General features: G+C 43.8%; 1 protein-coding gene across 1 annotated transcript; it reads right to left on the bottom strand.

Annotated features, from left to right (window-relative positions):
• Positions 1–565: 565 nt before the first annotated feature.
• On the bottom strand, positions 566–11,311 carry naa15b (N-alpha-acetyltransferase 15, NatA auxiliary subunit b). Its single transcript, XM_027027463.2, has 20 exons — positions 11,258–11,311; positions 8,578–8,662; positions 7,432–7,536; positions 6,821–6,978; positions 6,308–6,442; positions 5,547–5,700; positions 5,079–5,198; positions 4,882–4,977; positions 4,651–4,757; positions 4,448–4,520; positions 4,155–4,324; positions 3,572–3,724; positions 3,359–3,487; positions 3,061–3,274; positions 2,754–2,947; positions 2,424–2,532; positions 2,201–2,299; positions 1,926–2,069; positions 1,732–1,829; positions 566–1,206 (listed from the first exon to the last, which is right to left on the bottom strand). The coding sequence occupies exons 1-20, from the start codon at positions 11,309–11,311 to the stop codon at positions 1,006–1,008; spliced, it is 2,598 nt and encodes an 865-aa protein (XP_026883264.2). The 3' UTR covers positions 566–1,005.
• Positions 11,312–19,183: the final 7,872 nt, after the last annotated feature.

Below are 19,183 nucleotides of genomic sequence, written 5' to 3'. Positions count from 1 at the left end.
CATTTCTGAATGTTTCAGTGGACTTCCCCACTGTAAGAGCCGGTGGGCTAGGGCAGCAGGCTATATAAACTACAAGGTACCAAATGTACGTGTTTTCATTCATTGATATATTTTTTTTATTACAAAAAAAAAAATCCATATCATACAACAAACTCATTATTTCACACTGTAACCGGATTGGGGGCAAAAGAGTGAAGGAGAGTGGTGACAGAGAAAAAGAGAGAGAGAGGGAGAGATTTACCTGAAACGTTCACTACAGGTGTGGTTACGCTCCATCACAAGTGCTGTTCTAAAGGCTTCACACCAGTGAGGGCAGGGAGTGCTGAGCACACTGGGTGACGAGAGCCAAATTTTAACCCAAAGACAAGTTGACAAATTAGAAGGACAGTGTTAAGGACAGAATCCGCCGACCCGCTTCCGAGCAACCTCCCAGTGTTTCCGCCCTTCCATCATGCCCCACTCTCGACCTCGCCGCATTCCGTTACGCCCCGGTTTACAACACACTACTCGGTGCAGTTTTACACCGATACAAACCAGAAACGTCGTGCTCCAAACACTCCAGAACTGATTTTAAGCCATTTTTATTTTTTTCATATAAATTATTCTTTAAAACGGGTGGGTGGGTGGATGGACCAGCTTGGTTGTCGACTATGGGATTCCTGATCCTCTGCAGTTCCCTTTCTTCAGACACTTCAGAAGAGGATGTTTGTGTTGTGTCTATATTTCAGTTAGAGAGTAGTCATCAGCAAGGTTAAAAAAGTAAAATGGCCTCTTTTTTTTTTTTTTTCCTCTCGTTACCCCCCCCACCTCTCTTCTTCCTGTTCCTCCTCCTCTTGCTCTCTGCAGACGCAGTCACCCGGTCACGATGTCAATGGGGTGGAGAAAACGCCAGAGTTCAGCTCGGAAACTTGTCAATGGCAACGGTCTCAGGCATCTTTCATGGCAGTGTTGCCACGCCTCCAGTTCCGACCCCTCCTCCCTCAGCCCCGCCCTCTCTCAAGGTGTTCACATGTCATTGGCTAGCTCCTCCGTTTCTGTGGAGATGTCACCGTTAACCGCGATCTTCGTGTTCTCCTCGTAGCCGGGTGGCATGAAGGCTAGCGTGTAGGGATAGATTTTGTGACACTCCGCCCGGTAGGACTCAGCCACTTCCGTGGCATTTCCTAGGCTACCGTCGCGCAGACTCGCCAACACCTCTGTGCAAATCTGAGCAGGAAGAGAGAAGCATCCTGGGATTACTTTGCTGGTTAATTGCTGAGCATTTTAGTGGACTGCATCACAACAAGAAACAAACAGTTTCTTTAAACACGTATGCATGAGTGACTAAGTGCAGCATTTTCGACTATTTCTGCAAACATTTACCGCTGGGCATCCCCTGAACTATGCCACCATGATCACAACCACGCCCAGCAATCATTCCCCATTAGACAAAGGATGTCAGAACAGGGTCACCTGATAAATAAACAGCACGTTTCTCCAGGTTTCTGGGTGAGAATCTACTAAGGGTGAGGTATTACTGTATTACTGACATTCAAATCAGTTATTCTACCATCGCACCAGATTCATGGGCTAGGAACACAGCAGAGCAGATTACATACAGAACACTCATGTGTTCAGTGAAAACGGCAGGATTTTTCTGGACACCCTGTTAAGAATCAGCTACTTTAGTTAAAAGGTTTCCTGAAGGAACAGCAGCTCGTGGTGGTTCCAGTAATGGATTATTCCTCATACCTGAATGCTTCTGTTATTAAGTGACTCGTCCAGTGCTGTGGCGAGGTCCACCGCCACCTTCTCTGTTGACGGATCCAGGTAGAACATACTTTTGGCAGCTTTAGGGAAAGATTGAGGGGTTACACAAGCTTGGGTAAGTCTCACATTAATTGAAGTGTACATATCACTGTGTGTGTGTGTGTGTGTGTGCGTACCTGCTAATCGATGAGGGATGGAGTCGGAGTGCTTGCTAAGGAAGGTCTGGTTGAAGCTCTTCACATTGCGGTCACCAAACAACCGAGATATCTCCTGCTTCAGGACCGTGAGGACCGGTTCCGCCAGGTCTTTAGCTTCCGACACTGCCAGCAAGAGACCAGATCAGCCACCAGCCAGCGAGGAAGCGCTCATCCACAACACAGCCTCCACACCAACTCGGCCCGTCTGAGGACGTCCAGCCAGAGGGTGCTGGAGACAACAGAGGGGTTCTCACCTCTTTTGAAGAAGCACACGAGACACTGGTGAAGGCGCGGGTGATCCAGGTCTATGGCGGAGGCTCTCTTCACCGACTGCAACATTAACAAGAACTTCTCTGGAAGACAAGACAGAGCTTTTAATACCACGTCTAGACACGAAGCCCTCCAGGCTGGCATGACAGTGTGTAGTTACGGATCTGTAGCAAGACAGTCCTGTTGAAATGTTTTTTTTCTCTCCACCTTTTCTGAAGTAGATCTCGAAGGCCAGGAGATGAGTTTCTATCTTATTCTTCACCAGATTTTTTAAAGGAATCAGGAACTTTACGGCCTCATCCAAGGGGTTCTCTACCTAGACACGGAGACGAACGCAAAGGGAGGGAGGGGTATTCGGTTTACAGCAGTCTTCTCGGCTGACTGCTATACTGGCTTTAGAAGAGTACACACACACACACACACACACACACACACACACACACACACACACACACACACACACACACACACACACACACACACACACACACACACACACACACACACACACACACACACACACACACACACACACACCTTGGCCAGTTTCTCTGGTATGAGCTCCTCTTTGGGTCCCCCAATTTCCTCGTCATCGTCCTCTTTCTTTTTCTTCTGGTTCTTGAGCAGTTTCTCTTTCTCGGCATTCTTCTTCTCCTCCTCCAGCTGAGCTTTCTTCTGGGCCCGTCGCTGCTTGTTCCGCAGCTTCTTTAGTTCTTTGTCCGTCAGGTTCCCTGTGGGAACGTGCCCCCACGTGTTAATGTTCAGTTTAAAGCCTGCCCACTCTGCAAAACGCTTGTCTGAATCCTTCCGGAGGAAACTGTGTGTGTGTGTACGCGCGCATTACCGATGTCAGCTTGGAGCTCCTTGCTGTCGTCGATGAGCGGGTTGTCATGCAGGTTGAGGTAGATTTGGATGGCGGTGCTGGCAGCTTTGTAGTAGAAGGGGTGCATGCGCAACACGTCCTCCAGCTTGAGCAGGTCCACGTAGGAGCGCAGCGTCATCTTCCGCATGCAGTAGGTATGGAAGTCAAACTGATCGTCCGTTATCTCCACAAAGTGCTACGGCAGAAAGGAGCAACGTTCAGCCGGCACAATCTCACGACAGACGTACCGTAACCAGGACAAGTCCGTAGGAGAACTTACCCTCTCGATCTCGTGACATTTCTTGAGTGCGTCGCCATATTTCTTCATGGATTTAAAGGCGAGCGCACACTCAGTCTGGAACCACATACACTGCATCTCATTCAGGTTCTCCACTGCAGACGCCCCTTCCTGGAGCAGAGAGAGGAGGAAGAGGGGAGTGAATACATACACACACGCACGCATGCAGGCACACATGCATACGCACAAACTCACCCGTGTGAACTTGGAGCACATCTCTTCAGCCTCTTTGAGCAGGCCTGCTTTGAGCAGGTACTTTGCACACTTGGAGTTGATGAAGCGGTCAGCAGTGTCCAGAGCCTGGGCCTCATCCATCCATCGCGCCGCCTCCCGGATGTTCCCAGCATGCTGTGGGCAAGCAAGACATTACAGGTTTCTATGCTACACTGTCTGTGGCTGAAGAGCATGACTTTACACAACAGTCTCCTCACAAGACATCTGGAGCCAACCAGTCCATTCCTCACACGAGCACTCAAACACATTTCCTCAAACCATTTGTGACGCGTCAGCCACGCTCAGCAGGTTTGCATTACGATGGGCAGGGTAGTTAAATCAGGCTTCGTTTTGCAAAGTGTTACTCTGCTGGTTCAAATTTCTGCTTCAACTCGTCTCGAGCTCGTAATGGACAAGTCTCTGTTTTCCCTCCCAGACCTAAGAGGAGGTGGGTAGGAACGAGTCTGCCTTACGGGATGTGTGCCTGCACCAGAGAACCGCAACCCTGCACCACCACCATCACGGAAGCAGTCAAACGGTACAGAAAACGAGTGTTTGTGTGTACCTTATATATCTTAGCTTTGACTAAAAAGAGCTCGATCAGAGTGGGCGTGCTTTCGATGGCGGCGTTGATGTACTCCAGAGCCAGCGTCTGCTGGCCCACCTGGTCGTAGTGCTGCGCCAGGAAGTATTGCACCCACAGTAACGTGGTGGGCGGCTCCTCCTTCCCGTCATCTGTGAGTGAAGGGCGAAGCAGCCAATCAGACAACATTAAGCACAACACAGGAAGCATGTCCAACCAGGTACGGAATTCGAAGTGGCAGCACATAGAAAGGGACCCACAGCGGACACACTTACCGATTGGGTTAAACATTCGGCAGCTATTTAAAGACGTTTCAAAACCTACTACTAACTCTTCAATTATTGCCACCTGCGAATAAAAAGAAGGAAAGATAACTCGCACAACGGTTCCTTTCACTCCTACAGCGTCTAAGAGGGTCTCTTTCCGGAAGCTTCTGCGCTAAGGAATGGCCTGTGTGTGAGAAAGATGGAATCCTCACCTTGTCCTTGTCTTGGTAGAGAGGCTTAAGTGTAGTGAAGACTGGCGGGCAACCTTTACTGAAGTTCATCCTCAGGTACTTATCCAGACACTCGCGGAACCGCTCACCTAAAACCAGAGATGATTTCTGTGACGCATTCTCGGCTGCCGGCAGAATCCTGGGCACCGTGTGGCAGACAAGACTAAAACAAGCACACAAAAACGACTGATGGGTTAAGGTGGAGCTCCATACCAGACAGGAAGTTCAGCGGTAGCCTTCGAGGCACCAGGCCTTTAGGGTATTTCAGCCAGGCCTCCTCATAGATCTTCAGCCGCTCTTCTGTAGTAGCTGCATGTACACAGACACACACACACACACACACACACAGGCTGTAGGTTTCCAGTACTTGGCATGCATGTCATTTCTTACTTTCACAGAAGGGCAAATACCAGGCTTGAGGGCTTTCTCCAGACCGTGGTAGTAGGACCAGTTCTCTGGGTTTCTCTCCTGCAGTCTCCTGTACACATCCGCTGCCTCTTCAGAGCGGCCCAGACTGAGCAGGAGGTCTCCTACACACACACACACACACACACACACACACACACACACACTCTTCAGGTGCGTGCACACATACGCTCTTTCCTTGTAAGGGTATCATTTCAGAGCCAGTGGAATCAGTGAAGACAAAGAGCCAGCAGGCCAAGCAGAACAGCTGACTGCCGCAGTCTGGGGGTCATTGGGGTCAAAGGCATGAGGGGGGCTTCCACAACTGAACAGGCCTTATTTATCTGCAGTCCAACGAGACCAGGACCTGGCACAGACATTACTGAGAGGTGCCAGCTCACCCAGCTTGGGCCAGCCCCTACAGCACTTAACACCCCCCCCCCACACACACACACACACACTTGTGGGAGTACCTCTGGTTTCTTCCACAGCCAGCTTGTCACAGATCTGTTTCTCATAGGTGGTGAGGTGCTCCAAGGCCTCTCGGAGAAGACCAGCCTCTCTCAACACCTGGTTCTGATACAGCAGGAGCTCACTGTACTCATAATCCACCTTATCAGGGGATGTCTGACACACACACACACACACACACACACACACACACACACACACACACACACACACACACACACACACACACAGCGCAAGAAAGATAGAGTTAGCCCATCTACTTGTGACAAATGTCACTGTGAAAACATTTGGTCAAATTCTTTTCATTATCAGAACTTTTGAAAGCAAGGCACCAGAGGACCTCTCTTCAAAAAGGGGAACACAGCAAAGCAACTACATGAGCCAGAAAACGACCAATCAACGCAAAGCTCCTTCTGAATGACAATCCAGTATTCAGTGCTAGTATGTGCTACCCAATAGCCTCCGCCGAGGAACGCTGAGACAGGAAGTGGGAGCACTATTGGCAGGGCAGCAGGGCTGGGCTGCCGAGCAACCTACCATGGCCACGAGCAGGTTACAGAACACGCCTAACACATTCTACCACACCCTCTACCTCTATCACCATCAGCCAGCCCTTCTGGCGCCCACCCAAACCCACTTGCTCCCTCACCCTCAGAAGCAGATAACTGATGCAATTCTGCAATCCTACAGGCTCATGCACATCTGCTCCTCGCTCCGCCTCCTGCATGTGACGCACACGACGCCCCCTACTGCATGCGACTACCTGCTGCGTTTTCCGGAACTCTTCAATAATCTTGGCTGCCATCTCGTAGTCCTCCAGCAAATGGTACGCGATGGCATAGCCAATCCACGATGCCCGCTGGGCAGGCCGCAACTGTAGCAGCTGGTACCGGGTCTCCTGTTCACACACACACACACACACACACACACACACACACACACACACACACACACACACACACACACACACACACACACACGCACGCACGCACGCACGTTGAGAAAAGGTCTGCCTTTGCCATTCCTAATTACAACAGCACAGCAAAACAGGACACATATAATATTCAAAATATGTGTACAAAGTAATGCTTTACAGTAAATGGATTATGTTTAGCCATTTAGCTGGAGCTGTTCTCCAAAAACAACTTGGATTATCTGAAATTAGGATAGGGCCCTTAAGATTTCACACCCACACGATCTGCCTCTCTACGGCCTCCTGCCGTAAGGAGGATCGGCTGTGACGAGGTGCGTCCGGCCTGCCGGCCGGCCTGCTTACCCGATAGCCCTCCAGGTCCCGCATTTGGATCTGCAGCAGGGACAGGTCACGCAGGATCTGCAGGTTGTCTCTGTCCCACTTCAGTGCATTCCTGTAGCACTTGATGGCCTCGTCATACTTCTTGTCCGAGCGCTGCAGCAGCCCATAAACGTGCCAGCCTGCACAGGGTCGGGTTAAGGTGGAGTAACACCACCACCCCCTCCAACATCGGACCACCCCCGAGCTTTACAAAAACTCCCCACAGCTCATTACGAACGCCTGTCTGAACACAGCTAAAATTAGAATTGTTGGGGGGGGGGGGGGGGGAAATGAGAAACGAGGAAAAGTAAGAGATGTACTTTTCCTCTCGTGAGCAGGGGACGCGTTACAGGACGAGTATGGGATCTATGATGGCATACTGTTGTGTGTGTGTGTGTGTGTGTGTGTGTGTGTGTGGTGTGAGTGAGATATCAGCTGGTGGTGTCAGTACAGCTCAGACAGACACAGGACAGGAATCTTGGCCAAGTTCCATCAGCAGTAGCATCAGAGACAGGCATAACACACACACACACACCCTCCCTCCCTCCCTCCCTCATTTACACATGAAGATGGTGTGTGAGGGGTAAGGATACAGACGTGGCTCTTCAGGTCATTGCGGAGACCCCTGCGGACGAGCTCGTACGCCTCTTCCTTCTTCCCCAGGCAGTTGAGTGTGAGCCCTTTCATCGCCAGTGTCTCTGCAGAGGTCACATGGGGTCACACACCAGAACACCACACAATCCAGTTAACCAATGAGGAAAATTTCTGAGTTCATTCTTACAACTAAAGGAAAGATCCTGTTTAAGTTAATAAGAATAAAAATGTGCTATTCATTAGAAGAATATTCAAGTTTATCCAGTGCATACTGAGGGGTTCTCAAAATAAAAATAACCTATTCTGTTTACAGTAACGCTCGTCAGAATCAACTTTAGGTCTCTTTGATGGCTCCCAGTACAAATGTAGTACTTCTTGAATGTATCAAAATAAGCCCAGTGGGCAAACTTCAGCATTTTCTCACTCTTCCTGTAGATTCTTATCAAGGAAAGAAGCAAGATCACTGAAACATGTGGTCATGAAAGGGAACTAAAGGGAGCAGTTACACGTGAGACATCAGAAGTCGCAGAACACTTCTGTTAAGTATACGCACTCTGAAACAAGCCAACCCTGCCACTCTATGCCTGTACACTAGCTCACAACTGGACGAGCTAAAGGCATTTCAGAAACATCTAACAGCGCTTTTCAAAACGATCTGGAGGACAACCAGAGAGCTCTGCATGCTGAAATCTATCTGGGTGGCAACGCTGCCAAGAAGAAAAGATCAGGTCACAGTTATTCACAGAAAATCTAATATCGTTACTATATAAAGTGAGCAAACCAACTCTAAGGATCCATCAGCAAAAATGTTCAGGAAGCAGTCACAGGCAAATGGACCAAAAGCCAGTTAGTTTACTAAAAGCAAGGAAACCTCTGCTACATCAGACGTCTTTGACAACTCAAGTAACAGGGCAATATAATACAGAGTGCGCATTACATCATTAAAAACATCATGTAGTTGTAACAGCTCTAAAATCAGCCTTACATGAAGGTGACTCCATTAATCATCACAAACTATGAACCACTCCATTAATATGGCCACGCAGGCGTAGGACGGTGAAGCTACTATATTTGCACAGTCTGCAATGTTTACGTCACAGGGCACTTGAACACACTCTCAGTGAAGGACAAACCTCACGTCTTACCTCCATGCTCACAGAACTTGGGGTTGGACAATATCTGCTTGCAGAATTTCAGCCCATTTCTGTACTGTTTGTGCTCATAGCATCTCTAAAAATAAGGAAATTAAGGGTTAATAGACTAACAAATATTTTCTGATATACAGACTTTAATGAAATTGCTTTTTAGCTTTAAACAAAACAAAAATTAAATTTAGAAGGAAAAAGCACATAATGAATGAACTTTGTAAATTACATCAGTATACATACAATATACATGTACATTCATGGAATAATTTATAAAATACATAATAAAGCTCAGATATTCATGGGTCAAAACATCTTACTATGGCACATACAAGTGACCACAAAACACTGTTTATTTTCTGCTTCATCTGGTGGCTACAAACTGGCTTTCAATGTTCAACGCAACACCGGGGACACTAAGAATAATTATTTCCGTACTCATAATAAATACACCCTAACAAAGTATGTAAGCCATTTAATTTAATTCTCTGTGGCCTCAAGAAAGCACACAACTATGACGAAAAGAATATTTTATAGAATATATATATATATATATATACACACACACACACACACATACATGCATACATATATATATAAATAATTTTATACTGCCTTTAAGAATGAATGAAAAATATATTTTATACACACACACACACACACACACATACATATATACATATATATATATATATATATATATATATATAAATTATTTATTATCACTTATTTAAGGTTCACCTAAGTGCATGTTTCAACAAGCCACCTCTTAAGAGCATCACCTGAAGTGCATGTCCCAATATGTACCGCAACACTGGGCCAATTATATTACACAACTTCACCGAGCTCTAGAGCGAAGGTGCCTGACAACTTTAGCATACCACACAGAGATGAGACAGAACCAACCATCAGTGTTTACACCTTTATTTACTAACCAGCCTCCAGATGGATAGAAATGAACAGAGGGAAATGTTATAAAGTTAGAAATGAATAAAGCGAAGCACTTTCACAATTTATGAAAAATTATGATCATAAAAGGTTTGCTTCTAAATTCATCAAATAAAAAAATAGACTAACAAATCTGACAATACGCTTACAATGCATTATAGCATCTGTTAGTGTATAATTAAGGGATTATAGCAGGATTATAAGTGATTTTTGTAGTTCAGGTATTGCAATTTGATGGGGAAAATAGTATAGATTATATCTTTTAATGGTTTAAACTATTGATTCACAATTCACCTAGGGATCAATAAAGACTGATCAATGCTTAATCGATTGACCCAGCTATAAAAACTCTACTGCTCCTTGCCCATAAAATTCTCTCACAACTTTTCATACTATGCAGAACTTGGTGCTTTTTTTAACTAGTAGAAATGTGGGGTTATTCACAATCTAGATGCTACAGACCAGGAAATATGTAAAAGACATGTAGCCCGTTAACTTCTGGTACTTTAAACAAGTAGTGAAAAAGATCATCTTTGAGTCCTGGCTACATAACCTTTTGTAGTATTTCAATAAACAATTCTTATACCAAAGCACGCGAATATACGCAATGCTCAGTGAAACCGTCGTGTTGTCTTTCTTCTACTGTTATGTTATGAATGCACAATTACAAATAAACTTTAACCTTCACATTCTCACCTTTCTGATTTAAATGTTTACCCGAGGTAGCTGTTAAATTGGTTAAAGCCAACACAGCTGGCCGTTTCTCCATTTATATAAAAAGCATTTTTCCCCCTCACTACAAAATATAAATATCGGCTAACAGACGAAAGTGGCATCAAACTCGCCGATTACACTGAGGTCCTAGCCTAAAGCTAGCGGGGTTAGCTAGCTCAGCCCTTCAATAACAGCTACGCCACAACACTTGAGACGCAGCTGGCAAACGTTTGTGCTAAATGTTACTTTACATTAAAAACACACCAGTGTGACACGAAATCGGTGACTAAAACCAAATTACAGCCTACAAACTAGCTATGTAGCTCTTAACAACCCAGCCGTGGCTAGGCATGCTAGCTAACCTTCACCACAGCACTGACAGGCACTTCAGCAAAAACTCATAAATGCAGTCATGGCTAAATGTTAAAAAGGAGAATACAACGTGCCCCTACAGGTGAAAGTTACTAACCTACTTCATCTTCCCAGCCGCTTAAAAAAATTAAAATTAAAAAGTCAGATAGGTTAGCTAACAAGCTACCTAGTTGCCCAAAGCTAAGTAACATGACCTGGTGTGGTGACTCAGGCCACCCTGACGAAACTTTAATCGACGAATAGTGGTGAAAAGGTTACGTTGAGATTGTGTGTGCAACATATACATTATATTATATATTATATATATATATATATATACACACACACACACACACACACACACACACACACACACACACACACACACATAACCAACTAAATTAATTTCTCTTTATAAGCAGAAGTAGCCAACGCTAGTAAGTTAAACGCCTCACTTCGGCTTGCATGCTAAGCTAGCTGGTAACGCGCTAGCTAAGATAAACTAAGCTAAGCTAACCTCCATTTGACAGCCACCGCGTCCATGCAGGAGTGTTTATCACCCTGACTCCACCAGCAAGGCTGACTCCACCGAGCCCGCAGCCCGGGGCCGTGAACCGGGAGGCCGTGTGAGCACCGCGCCGGTACCAGCGCGTATCGGTCGGCTCACCAGGATCCTTTTGAAGAGAGCGTTTTCTTTAGGCGGCAGGGTGACCGTCGGCATCGTTCAGGATGGCTAAACCGTGTCTCCTCGGGGTCCAAGCACATGTGAAACGAGCGTGGGCGAGTGGCCGCGTCTCCCCGATCGTGCCCCTTGTTCCTCGGATCCTCGATTGCTCCCCTTTTCGGACTCCCTCCACCCTCACGTGGTGACAGAAAAGCCCCTTCTATCCCAAAATGGCCGACGCACTTCTCCTCCGGGTCATGTTGCCAGTTGACAGCTCCGTTTGCGGCAGTTGCATCCTACGGCCGGCAGGCGGCGGTAAGCAAGTACATGCGATCAAGCGTCCATCACGTCTACCAAACAAACGAGGTTATTGCTGGTTACCATATTCCGTCTGCACAATATTTTTGGTGCACCTTCATAGTACTGACATGATGCTGAGGTTTACATCTACCATCTTTGCCAACTGTGCCTTCTTTCCTTTGTAGTTCATATGCTGTATTATAATAGAAATAATCCTCAATATGCTGGAAGGTGGATGTTCAGAACCTGTTTAGTTTGCAGCAGTATTGTCTTCGCTCCTGTGCTCACAGAGCTGTGTTAATAAGGCTTTGAATCCAGAGGAGTCATTTTATTAAGGAACTACTTTCAATTATTCTCCCCCCAGAGAAATTCAGTGTTCAGACCGTCAGCCACTGAGCAAGATGAGATCAGAAAAAAAAATTCCATGATGGTCTGTAGGCTCACCTACTTGACAACAAAATGTAATGGACATTCAGTGAAAGTATTAAACTTACACATTAATGATAACTCATAGGCCATAAGGCTTAATTGTCATTAAGGGTAGTGTCAGTGGGGCTTGAACTGGCAACCTTCTGATTACTAGTCAAGTACCTTAACCACTGAGCCACCCTTACCACTAATATTAAGCAACCTGCCTGAGAAACAGTGGATATTATGGATATTAGACTAGTACATTAGGGAACACCATTTTATATACTTCTCCCTATCGAGGAAGCAGCTGGGAGAAGTGTTTTTACTGTGCAGTGGTGTCAAGGCTATGGTGCCATCTGTTTTTACATCACTGAAAACCATGACTCACATGAAACCAAATGAGAAACTGAACTGTTTGTTCCAAACTTGGATACCACATGAATATGACTTGAGCAATATCAAACTCTTCTCTTATTTGAAAGCACATAGATATGGACACTGAGAAATATCACTATCAGTGTTTTTATAAAAAGTTGTGAACACTGGAATTATCTGGATTTTTCCCAAATGGAAGAGATTCAGCAGTAATGCTGCTCTCCCTCGGCGTGGACATTCAGTGCAAGAGACATGTGATGGAGCCCACGTGTAACAGCTGGGAAGCTGCACACATCTCTTCTGCTTGATACTCTCTCTGTCTGTCTCTGTGTGTGTGTGTGTGTGAGAGAGAGAGAGTGTGTATCTCTGTATGAGAGTGTGTAAGAGAGAGAGAGAGAGAGAGAGAGAGAGAGAGAGAGAGAGAGAGAGAGAGAGAGAGAGAGTGTGTATCTGTGTGTAAGAGTGTGTGTGTAAGAGACAGAGAGAAGAGTGAGTGAGTGAGTGAGTGAGTGTGTGTGTGTGTATTTTCATTAGAAAGCACAGAATAGGAGCAGTGGTATTAGTGGAAGACTTGGAGTTCAAACATCTGCCCCTCTCCAAAAAAAGAGAAAAACGAAATGGGACAAAAAACATTTCATTGTGGTTAAGTACAACCTGCACTACTTGGAGCACTACTGGAACAATATTCTCTGCATAAATTAGATAAAAGCTTTGGCAGTCAGATAAAAGATGGATGTTTGGAAAGAAAAAAAACAGTGCATACTTACAGCAAACCACTGAAGGAAAGAGGAAATTCAAGTGGGGGCAGAATTCTTCCACAAAATGTCAGTCTTTGATCGACTTATGATGTTGGGTCATGACACAACAATGGACCTCATGCAAGAATCACTCATTTACATTTATCAGACGCTTTTATCCAAAGCAACTTACAATTATGACTGAGTACAACTTCAGCAATTGAGGGTTGCTCAGGGGGCCAACAGTGGCAACTTGGCAGTGGTGGGGCTTGAACCAGCAACCTTCTGATTACTAGTCAAGTACCTTTACCACTGTCTCATAAAAACAGCTCCCACTCATGAACTTCCACTATGAGCTACCACTCATAAAAACAGTTTAGTTCTTCAACTAATTCAGACCTCAAAAGCAAGGAATGAAGAGCTTTTCATAGTGTGCTTGTTCTATTTGACAGCATTTGACTTCCCTTTATATTCTCATATGGAAATCTAATGAAAATTCTGCTAGGACCCGACCTGCTGTGATATGCAAATGGTCACACACCCTGCTGAATTTAGTCACAAATTAGCCTATAATTAAAATTCAGTCCAGAATGTTAATATCGTCAGTGACTATTTGGAAGTATTCAACAAAAAGGGTTTAGCATCTAACCCAAATCTGTTTGAAGATAAGATAACTGAAGGAAATTGCAGCATCACAGTAGCATACACATTGCACAAGAACAAACAAACTATGTCATGGAAAAGTAAAGGCAAATTACAAGAGAGAGATGCGTCTTTATATGAAGTACCTACATGGCAGCATCAGCGTATTTTGTACTAATACAGTATGAGGACTGTCAGACGATCATTACCAAAAACATCAGTGATCGCTGTCTAAAGCACTCAATCTGAAGTGTAAAATAAAAGTGAAGGTGTCATACATAATGGAGCACAATGTATATCAGTGTGTATTCATATACTGTAAACATATCAGTGTGTATTCATATACTGTAAACATGCATCTGTATAGTGCAATTTAACAGTTCAGATCAGATGTGTCCCTGCAGAAAGGAGACTTGCTGTATAGTTGTTACTGCAGTGTGCCTTCTTTACCACACTTCTGCTATTTCAGCCCATGGGAGGTCCTCAATTATGCATACACAGAAGAACTTGAAGCATCCGATCATCTCTATAGTACCCCATTAATGGTAAAGCGTTCATGCATTTTTTCCTGCGTCCAGAGGTTCAGTTAGCTCATTGGCCTTGGTCTTGTTGAGCAGGTCATTTTTGTGACACCAGTGTATCATGAACCTGACCTCCTCTCTGTAGGCTGATCAAGCCCAGTCATATGTTAGTCTTTTCAAATGCTAGACAATTCAATTGAGCATATTTTCTTCACATTTTGTATCATTGAATCCTATATTTCATATAACCTGCATAGATCTCACTCTAGGGAACAAAGTATATTGTTAGGACTCAGTCTAGATTGGCCTCCAACACAAAAGGTGATGGATGGATAAATGTGGAGAACTTTAACTGTAGCAAATAAACATGAACAGAGACAGTAGATGAGATAATGAATGTGTGCATCGTATAATACAGGGAGGACAAACACACCAGGCAGACATCAGGATGGTCAATGCTGAAAGGGTGGGGGGGAACCACACTAACAACTCACTAACCTGGTGGAAACCAATACACAGGATGGAAAGAAACACATCCACTTACCTAAAACTCCCCAACTGTCCAGAAATCATACAGGAACAATACTCAAACTGCAGCCAACCCTACACCTGGTGTGATATGTACAACAGAGAACATATAAGACTTCTATACGGCGCTATTTACACAAGTATGCCTACACACAAACACAGAGCAAACCAACCTCAGAGTCAGAATATTAGCGTTAACAATCGGAACATGAAGTAGCAACCAGTGCAATGGTACGTGAACAAACAAAACACAGTTGACCTCTGGGCTAGCTTGTATAGTCTTCTTAGCCTGTTTTATAGTCAGAAAATGACTGACAACACAGGATGAATGACATCATCCCTGTAAATTACAGGACAAATGGGGAGATGGTTCCAGATAGGATGCTGTAATTATAAATGCATAGAAAACACCACACAGTGGAGGGCAGCGACGTCAGCACCTGACCGTCACATACATGAGTGTGTTGGGCATCCCAGTGTAAAAGCATGGGCATTAATACAGAGCTGCCCTTCTCCCAACACCCCCTTTGCAGCTATAACAGTCTCTGCTATTCTGGTAAGACTTTCCACAAGCTGTTGGGGTGTGAATCAGAAATTTGTGATTTGTGCCCATTCAGTCAAAAGAGCTTTTGTGAGGCCAGGCACTGACAAATAATGGCTCGTGATCAACATTGCAATTCATCCCAAAGGTGTTCAGTGGGGTTGAGGTCAGGTCTCTGTGCTAGCCACTGGAGTTCCTGCAGACCAGTCTCAGTAAACCATTAGGGACCTCAATTTGAATACAGGGGCACACTCACGCTGGAACAGGAAAGGGTCTTCGCCAAACTGTTGAAACATCATTGGAAGCATTTGTTTGTCTAAAATGTCTGTTTGCTTCAGCGTTAACATTCCCCTTCATTGGACCCAAGTGGCCCAGCCCAGTCCTGAAGAACAGCCCAGGACATTTTCTCTCCTCCGCCAAACAGGCTAGGAAAAATAAACAAGACTTACATCAGGCATATACAGGATTTCAGATAGACAGACATACATTCATATACGGTCTTTCAAAAACATTCAGACATTCAAACAAACAATTAGCCAATGAACAGCCAAGACAAAGGGAACCAGACAGGGTTTAAATACTTGAACAGGTGGAAGCAAGTGACAGGTGTGCAAAAAAGGAAACTAAGGAATGGAACCAAAACACAGGGAACAAGACAGTGAACCCATGGGAGGGACCAACCCTGACACTCTCTGCCAACCTGGGGTGGAGGAGAAGTTAAAGTGGACCAACTCCAAAGCACACATTTCCACTGCTCCATAGTAGTGGCAGTACACCTTACACCACTCCAGCCCCATGCGGCATTGCACAGGATGAGCTTAGGCTTGTGGGCAGCTCATCATGAAGAACGCAGTTCTTGTGGTGATGTCGCTTTCAGAGATAGTTTGGAACTAATTACATTTTGTAAAGAATGTGATTGGCTGGCTGAAGAAAATAACTAGATCCCAAATGCAGGCTCTATTGTGTTCCACCCTCGATCCGTGGGATGGGTGGAGAGAATAAATGGGACAATCAAATCCAAACTGGCAAAAACTTACCAACACAGTGTCCTGATGAGTATTAGGTGCTGAATAAATAGCACCTATCTATTGCCACATTAAATGCTCATTGAAAGACCAATGCCAGTTCCTCATGCGTAGCCAGAGTACAAAGGCCAGCAGCTGTAGTAACTGGAGACTGAGTCATCAAAATAAAGAACTACTTCCTAACCTCTCATTTGCAAATTCACAAGTGGCAGATGAAGTTAATGAGAGACAAAGAACACATATCAAGGGGTGATTTGACACCAAACCGTTTTGTTTTTTTTTTTGCCTCATTTAGTTGGCTTTAGGTAGAGGTTTTTTGCCCTTCTCTCAATGCTTCTCTCACAACGAGGAGCAGGTGTGAAACACAGGGAGGGCGTGGCCATGCAGACACACACACACAGGGAGATGTTTGGGAGGAGGGCCAGTACCGTGACAGGGGAATGACTGGACATGAAGCATACGTCATTAGGCTGTATTTTCTCTTTTTTCTTGAATGGAAATGCTATCAAACTACCTTGACAAATTAAAATTATTTTTATTAATGAACACTGGGGTTCTGTAGGTTATTATGATCAATAAATTGGTCAAATTAGGGAAAGTATGATTAAACTCATTAGTCACTCATGTAATGAGTGATGCACCAGAGGAAGACAGTTTTTACCTGCCTCACCCTTCACCGATTGCCAGCCCTGCATTGACTTTGCATGGTCGAATGCCTTGTGTCTGAGCTGCTGGTGCACTTAAAGCACTTACAGCTGAGCGGGGTAGACGCAGCATGGCAGACATTTTGCAAAGGTGGCATGCTGGAACAATGCCATGTTTAAAGTCACTGAGCTCTTGAGAATAAGCTATTCTGCTTCCAGTGTTGGTCTATGGAGAGTCCGTGGCTACGTGTTAGACATGCATCTGTTAGCAGTGTGCGTTGCTGAAATGCCTGAACTCACTAATTGGAGGAGTGTCCATGTAGCTTTGGCCATGTAGCATATTACTGCTCCTTCAGTAGTAAATGTATGTGAATAGAAATCTTTCTCTAAGAAGCAATGACAAAGCATTGTCTTCTAATTCAAGGCTTCAGTTTCCAAATATACTTACTCTTATCTATTGTCAAAATAACGTGAGGCTTCATTGCCAGGTCAAGTTAGGTAACTCAGAGTTCACGTTTAAGGTTCGTTAAACCAGCTTTGTGTAGTCAAACATTTTCTGCTGCCAACCCACTAGTGTATTTTGTGGTGTGTCAAATATGCTAATTCATAGTTCTTATTAATGTGCCCTCTTGTAAAAACAGAGCTGATTATGAGGGTAATTAATGACAATTTGGTGAACTTATATGAACATTTCATGGATTCAACATAGCACAGTCATAAAGACTATGAAAATGTATTAGAAATTTAGGAGAATTAGAATAAAAATATAAAAATGTGGTAAATCAACCACAGACAGAAACAGAAGAAAATTCTCAAACAGAAGAAAATCCACAGTCTGTTAAATACAGCTGTCTTCATTATTATGACTTAGATCAGTTCACATTTTAGAATGTATTTGTATAGAAATTCCAATGATTCACACACTTTTTCAGCGCTCTATGTATGTGAACAATTCTACATATGAAAACCTTTCTGGTTCTCCTCTGGTTCTTTCTCTATAGCACTATGGTTTATGCAGATGTTCCAGTATCATGTGCTTGATGCAGCTTGCTTCATGACAAATAAAAATAATGTACAGAAAGCAGATGTAGAATAATTATTGGTCGAAATAAACTGCCATTTCAATAATAGAAGTTGGAATAATAAAATATTTTCTGTGTGTTTGGAAAAATGAATTCATGGACTTGAGTCTGAAGTCTTTTTTGTAAATAAAATGTCAAACTCTCTACATGTCTGATGTAGTTTGTTCATCCTTAATTACTTCATCCATTTAGAGGCATTTACTGAAGCTGACATGCACTTCTAGCAATTATAGCACTTTACACACAATTCCACTCACCTCCACCTTTTCCTTACTCTCCCCCTATCCCACTTAACTTTATCTTCCGAAAACACATTCCATAATGTGTTCTGCTTTTTTTTAATATTCAATACTGGGTATTCTGTTGTTAATGCTGATAAGGTTGTGTGATTTTACATTGTACTGTTCATAATGCAGTTGCACAATATATTGTTTGTTAATTGTCATTGCAATGTTGGCATTCGCAATACTGATATCACAGAAATCTGCAATCTGTCAGTGAGCCCCTAACAAAAGAGAACACTTTTATATTGTGCTGTGAACATCCTGAGCAGATGCCAACCTTTCACACACATCTTATGTGGGTACTTTTATGAGTCACAAGCATTATGCATATTGCATTAAGGTCCACGTTTATATTGTGAGCCATTACACAGTTACAGTATTTAATAATATAATCACAGTATTATATTTTGTAATAATAAAGAAGTTTATAATAATGCCGATAAATTCATACAAAACATATATTGGTACTACACTCTGGAACAGTTCAGTTCTGATTATTTTTCTGGCTTCATACTATGGTTAACTAGTTAATTTTTCTGATGAGTCAGGCTTGTCTAATGATTAAATATATCAGTGTGCTTTTGAAGATGTTCTGAATTGTTCTTTTTACTCATTTCTGGTTTATTGTATACATTTTTCAGCATCCATTTCTTTCATGCTATTCTCTTGTGGACATCTTTAAAGTCTTGATCTTTCAACCCACATAAAGGCAAGTAAATCAGTTTCCAGAATTAACAGACAAAACATTTTTAAAGCCTACTGAGTTGATTTAAATATTGCAATCAACTAATAATAATAATAATAATAATAATAATAATAATAATCAGAAGAAGAAGAAG

This window comes from Electrophorus electricus, chromosome 11 (genome assembly GCF_013358815.1).
Source record: "Electrophorus electricus isolate fEleEle1 chromosome 11, fEleEle1.pri, whole genome shotgun sequence".
In the NCBI taxonomy this organism is placed as follows: domain Eukaryota; kingdom Metazoa; phylum Chordata; class Actinopteri; order Gymnotiformes; family Gymnotidae; genus Electrophorus; species Electrophorus electricus.
The sequence above is the reverse complement of the archived record's forward strand: the minus strand, read 5'-3'. Positions and strand labels throughout refer to the sequence as shown.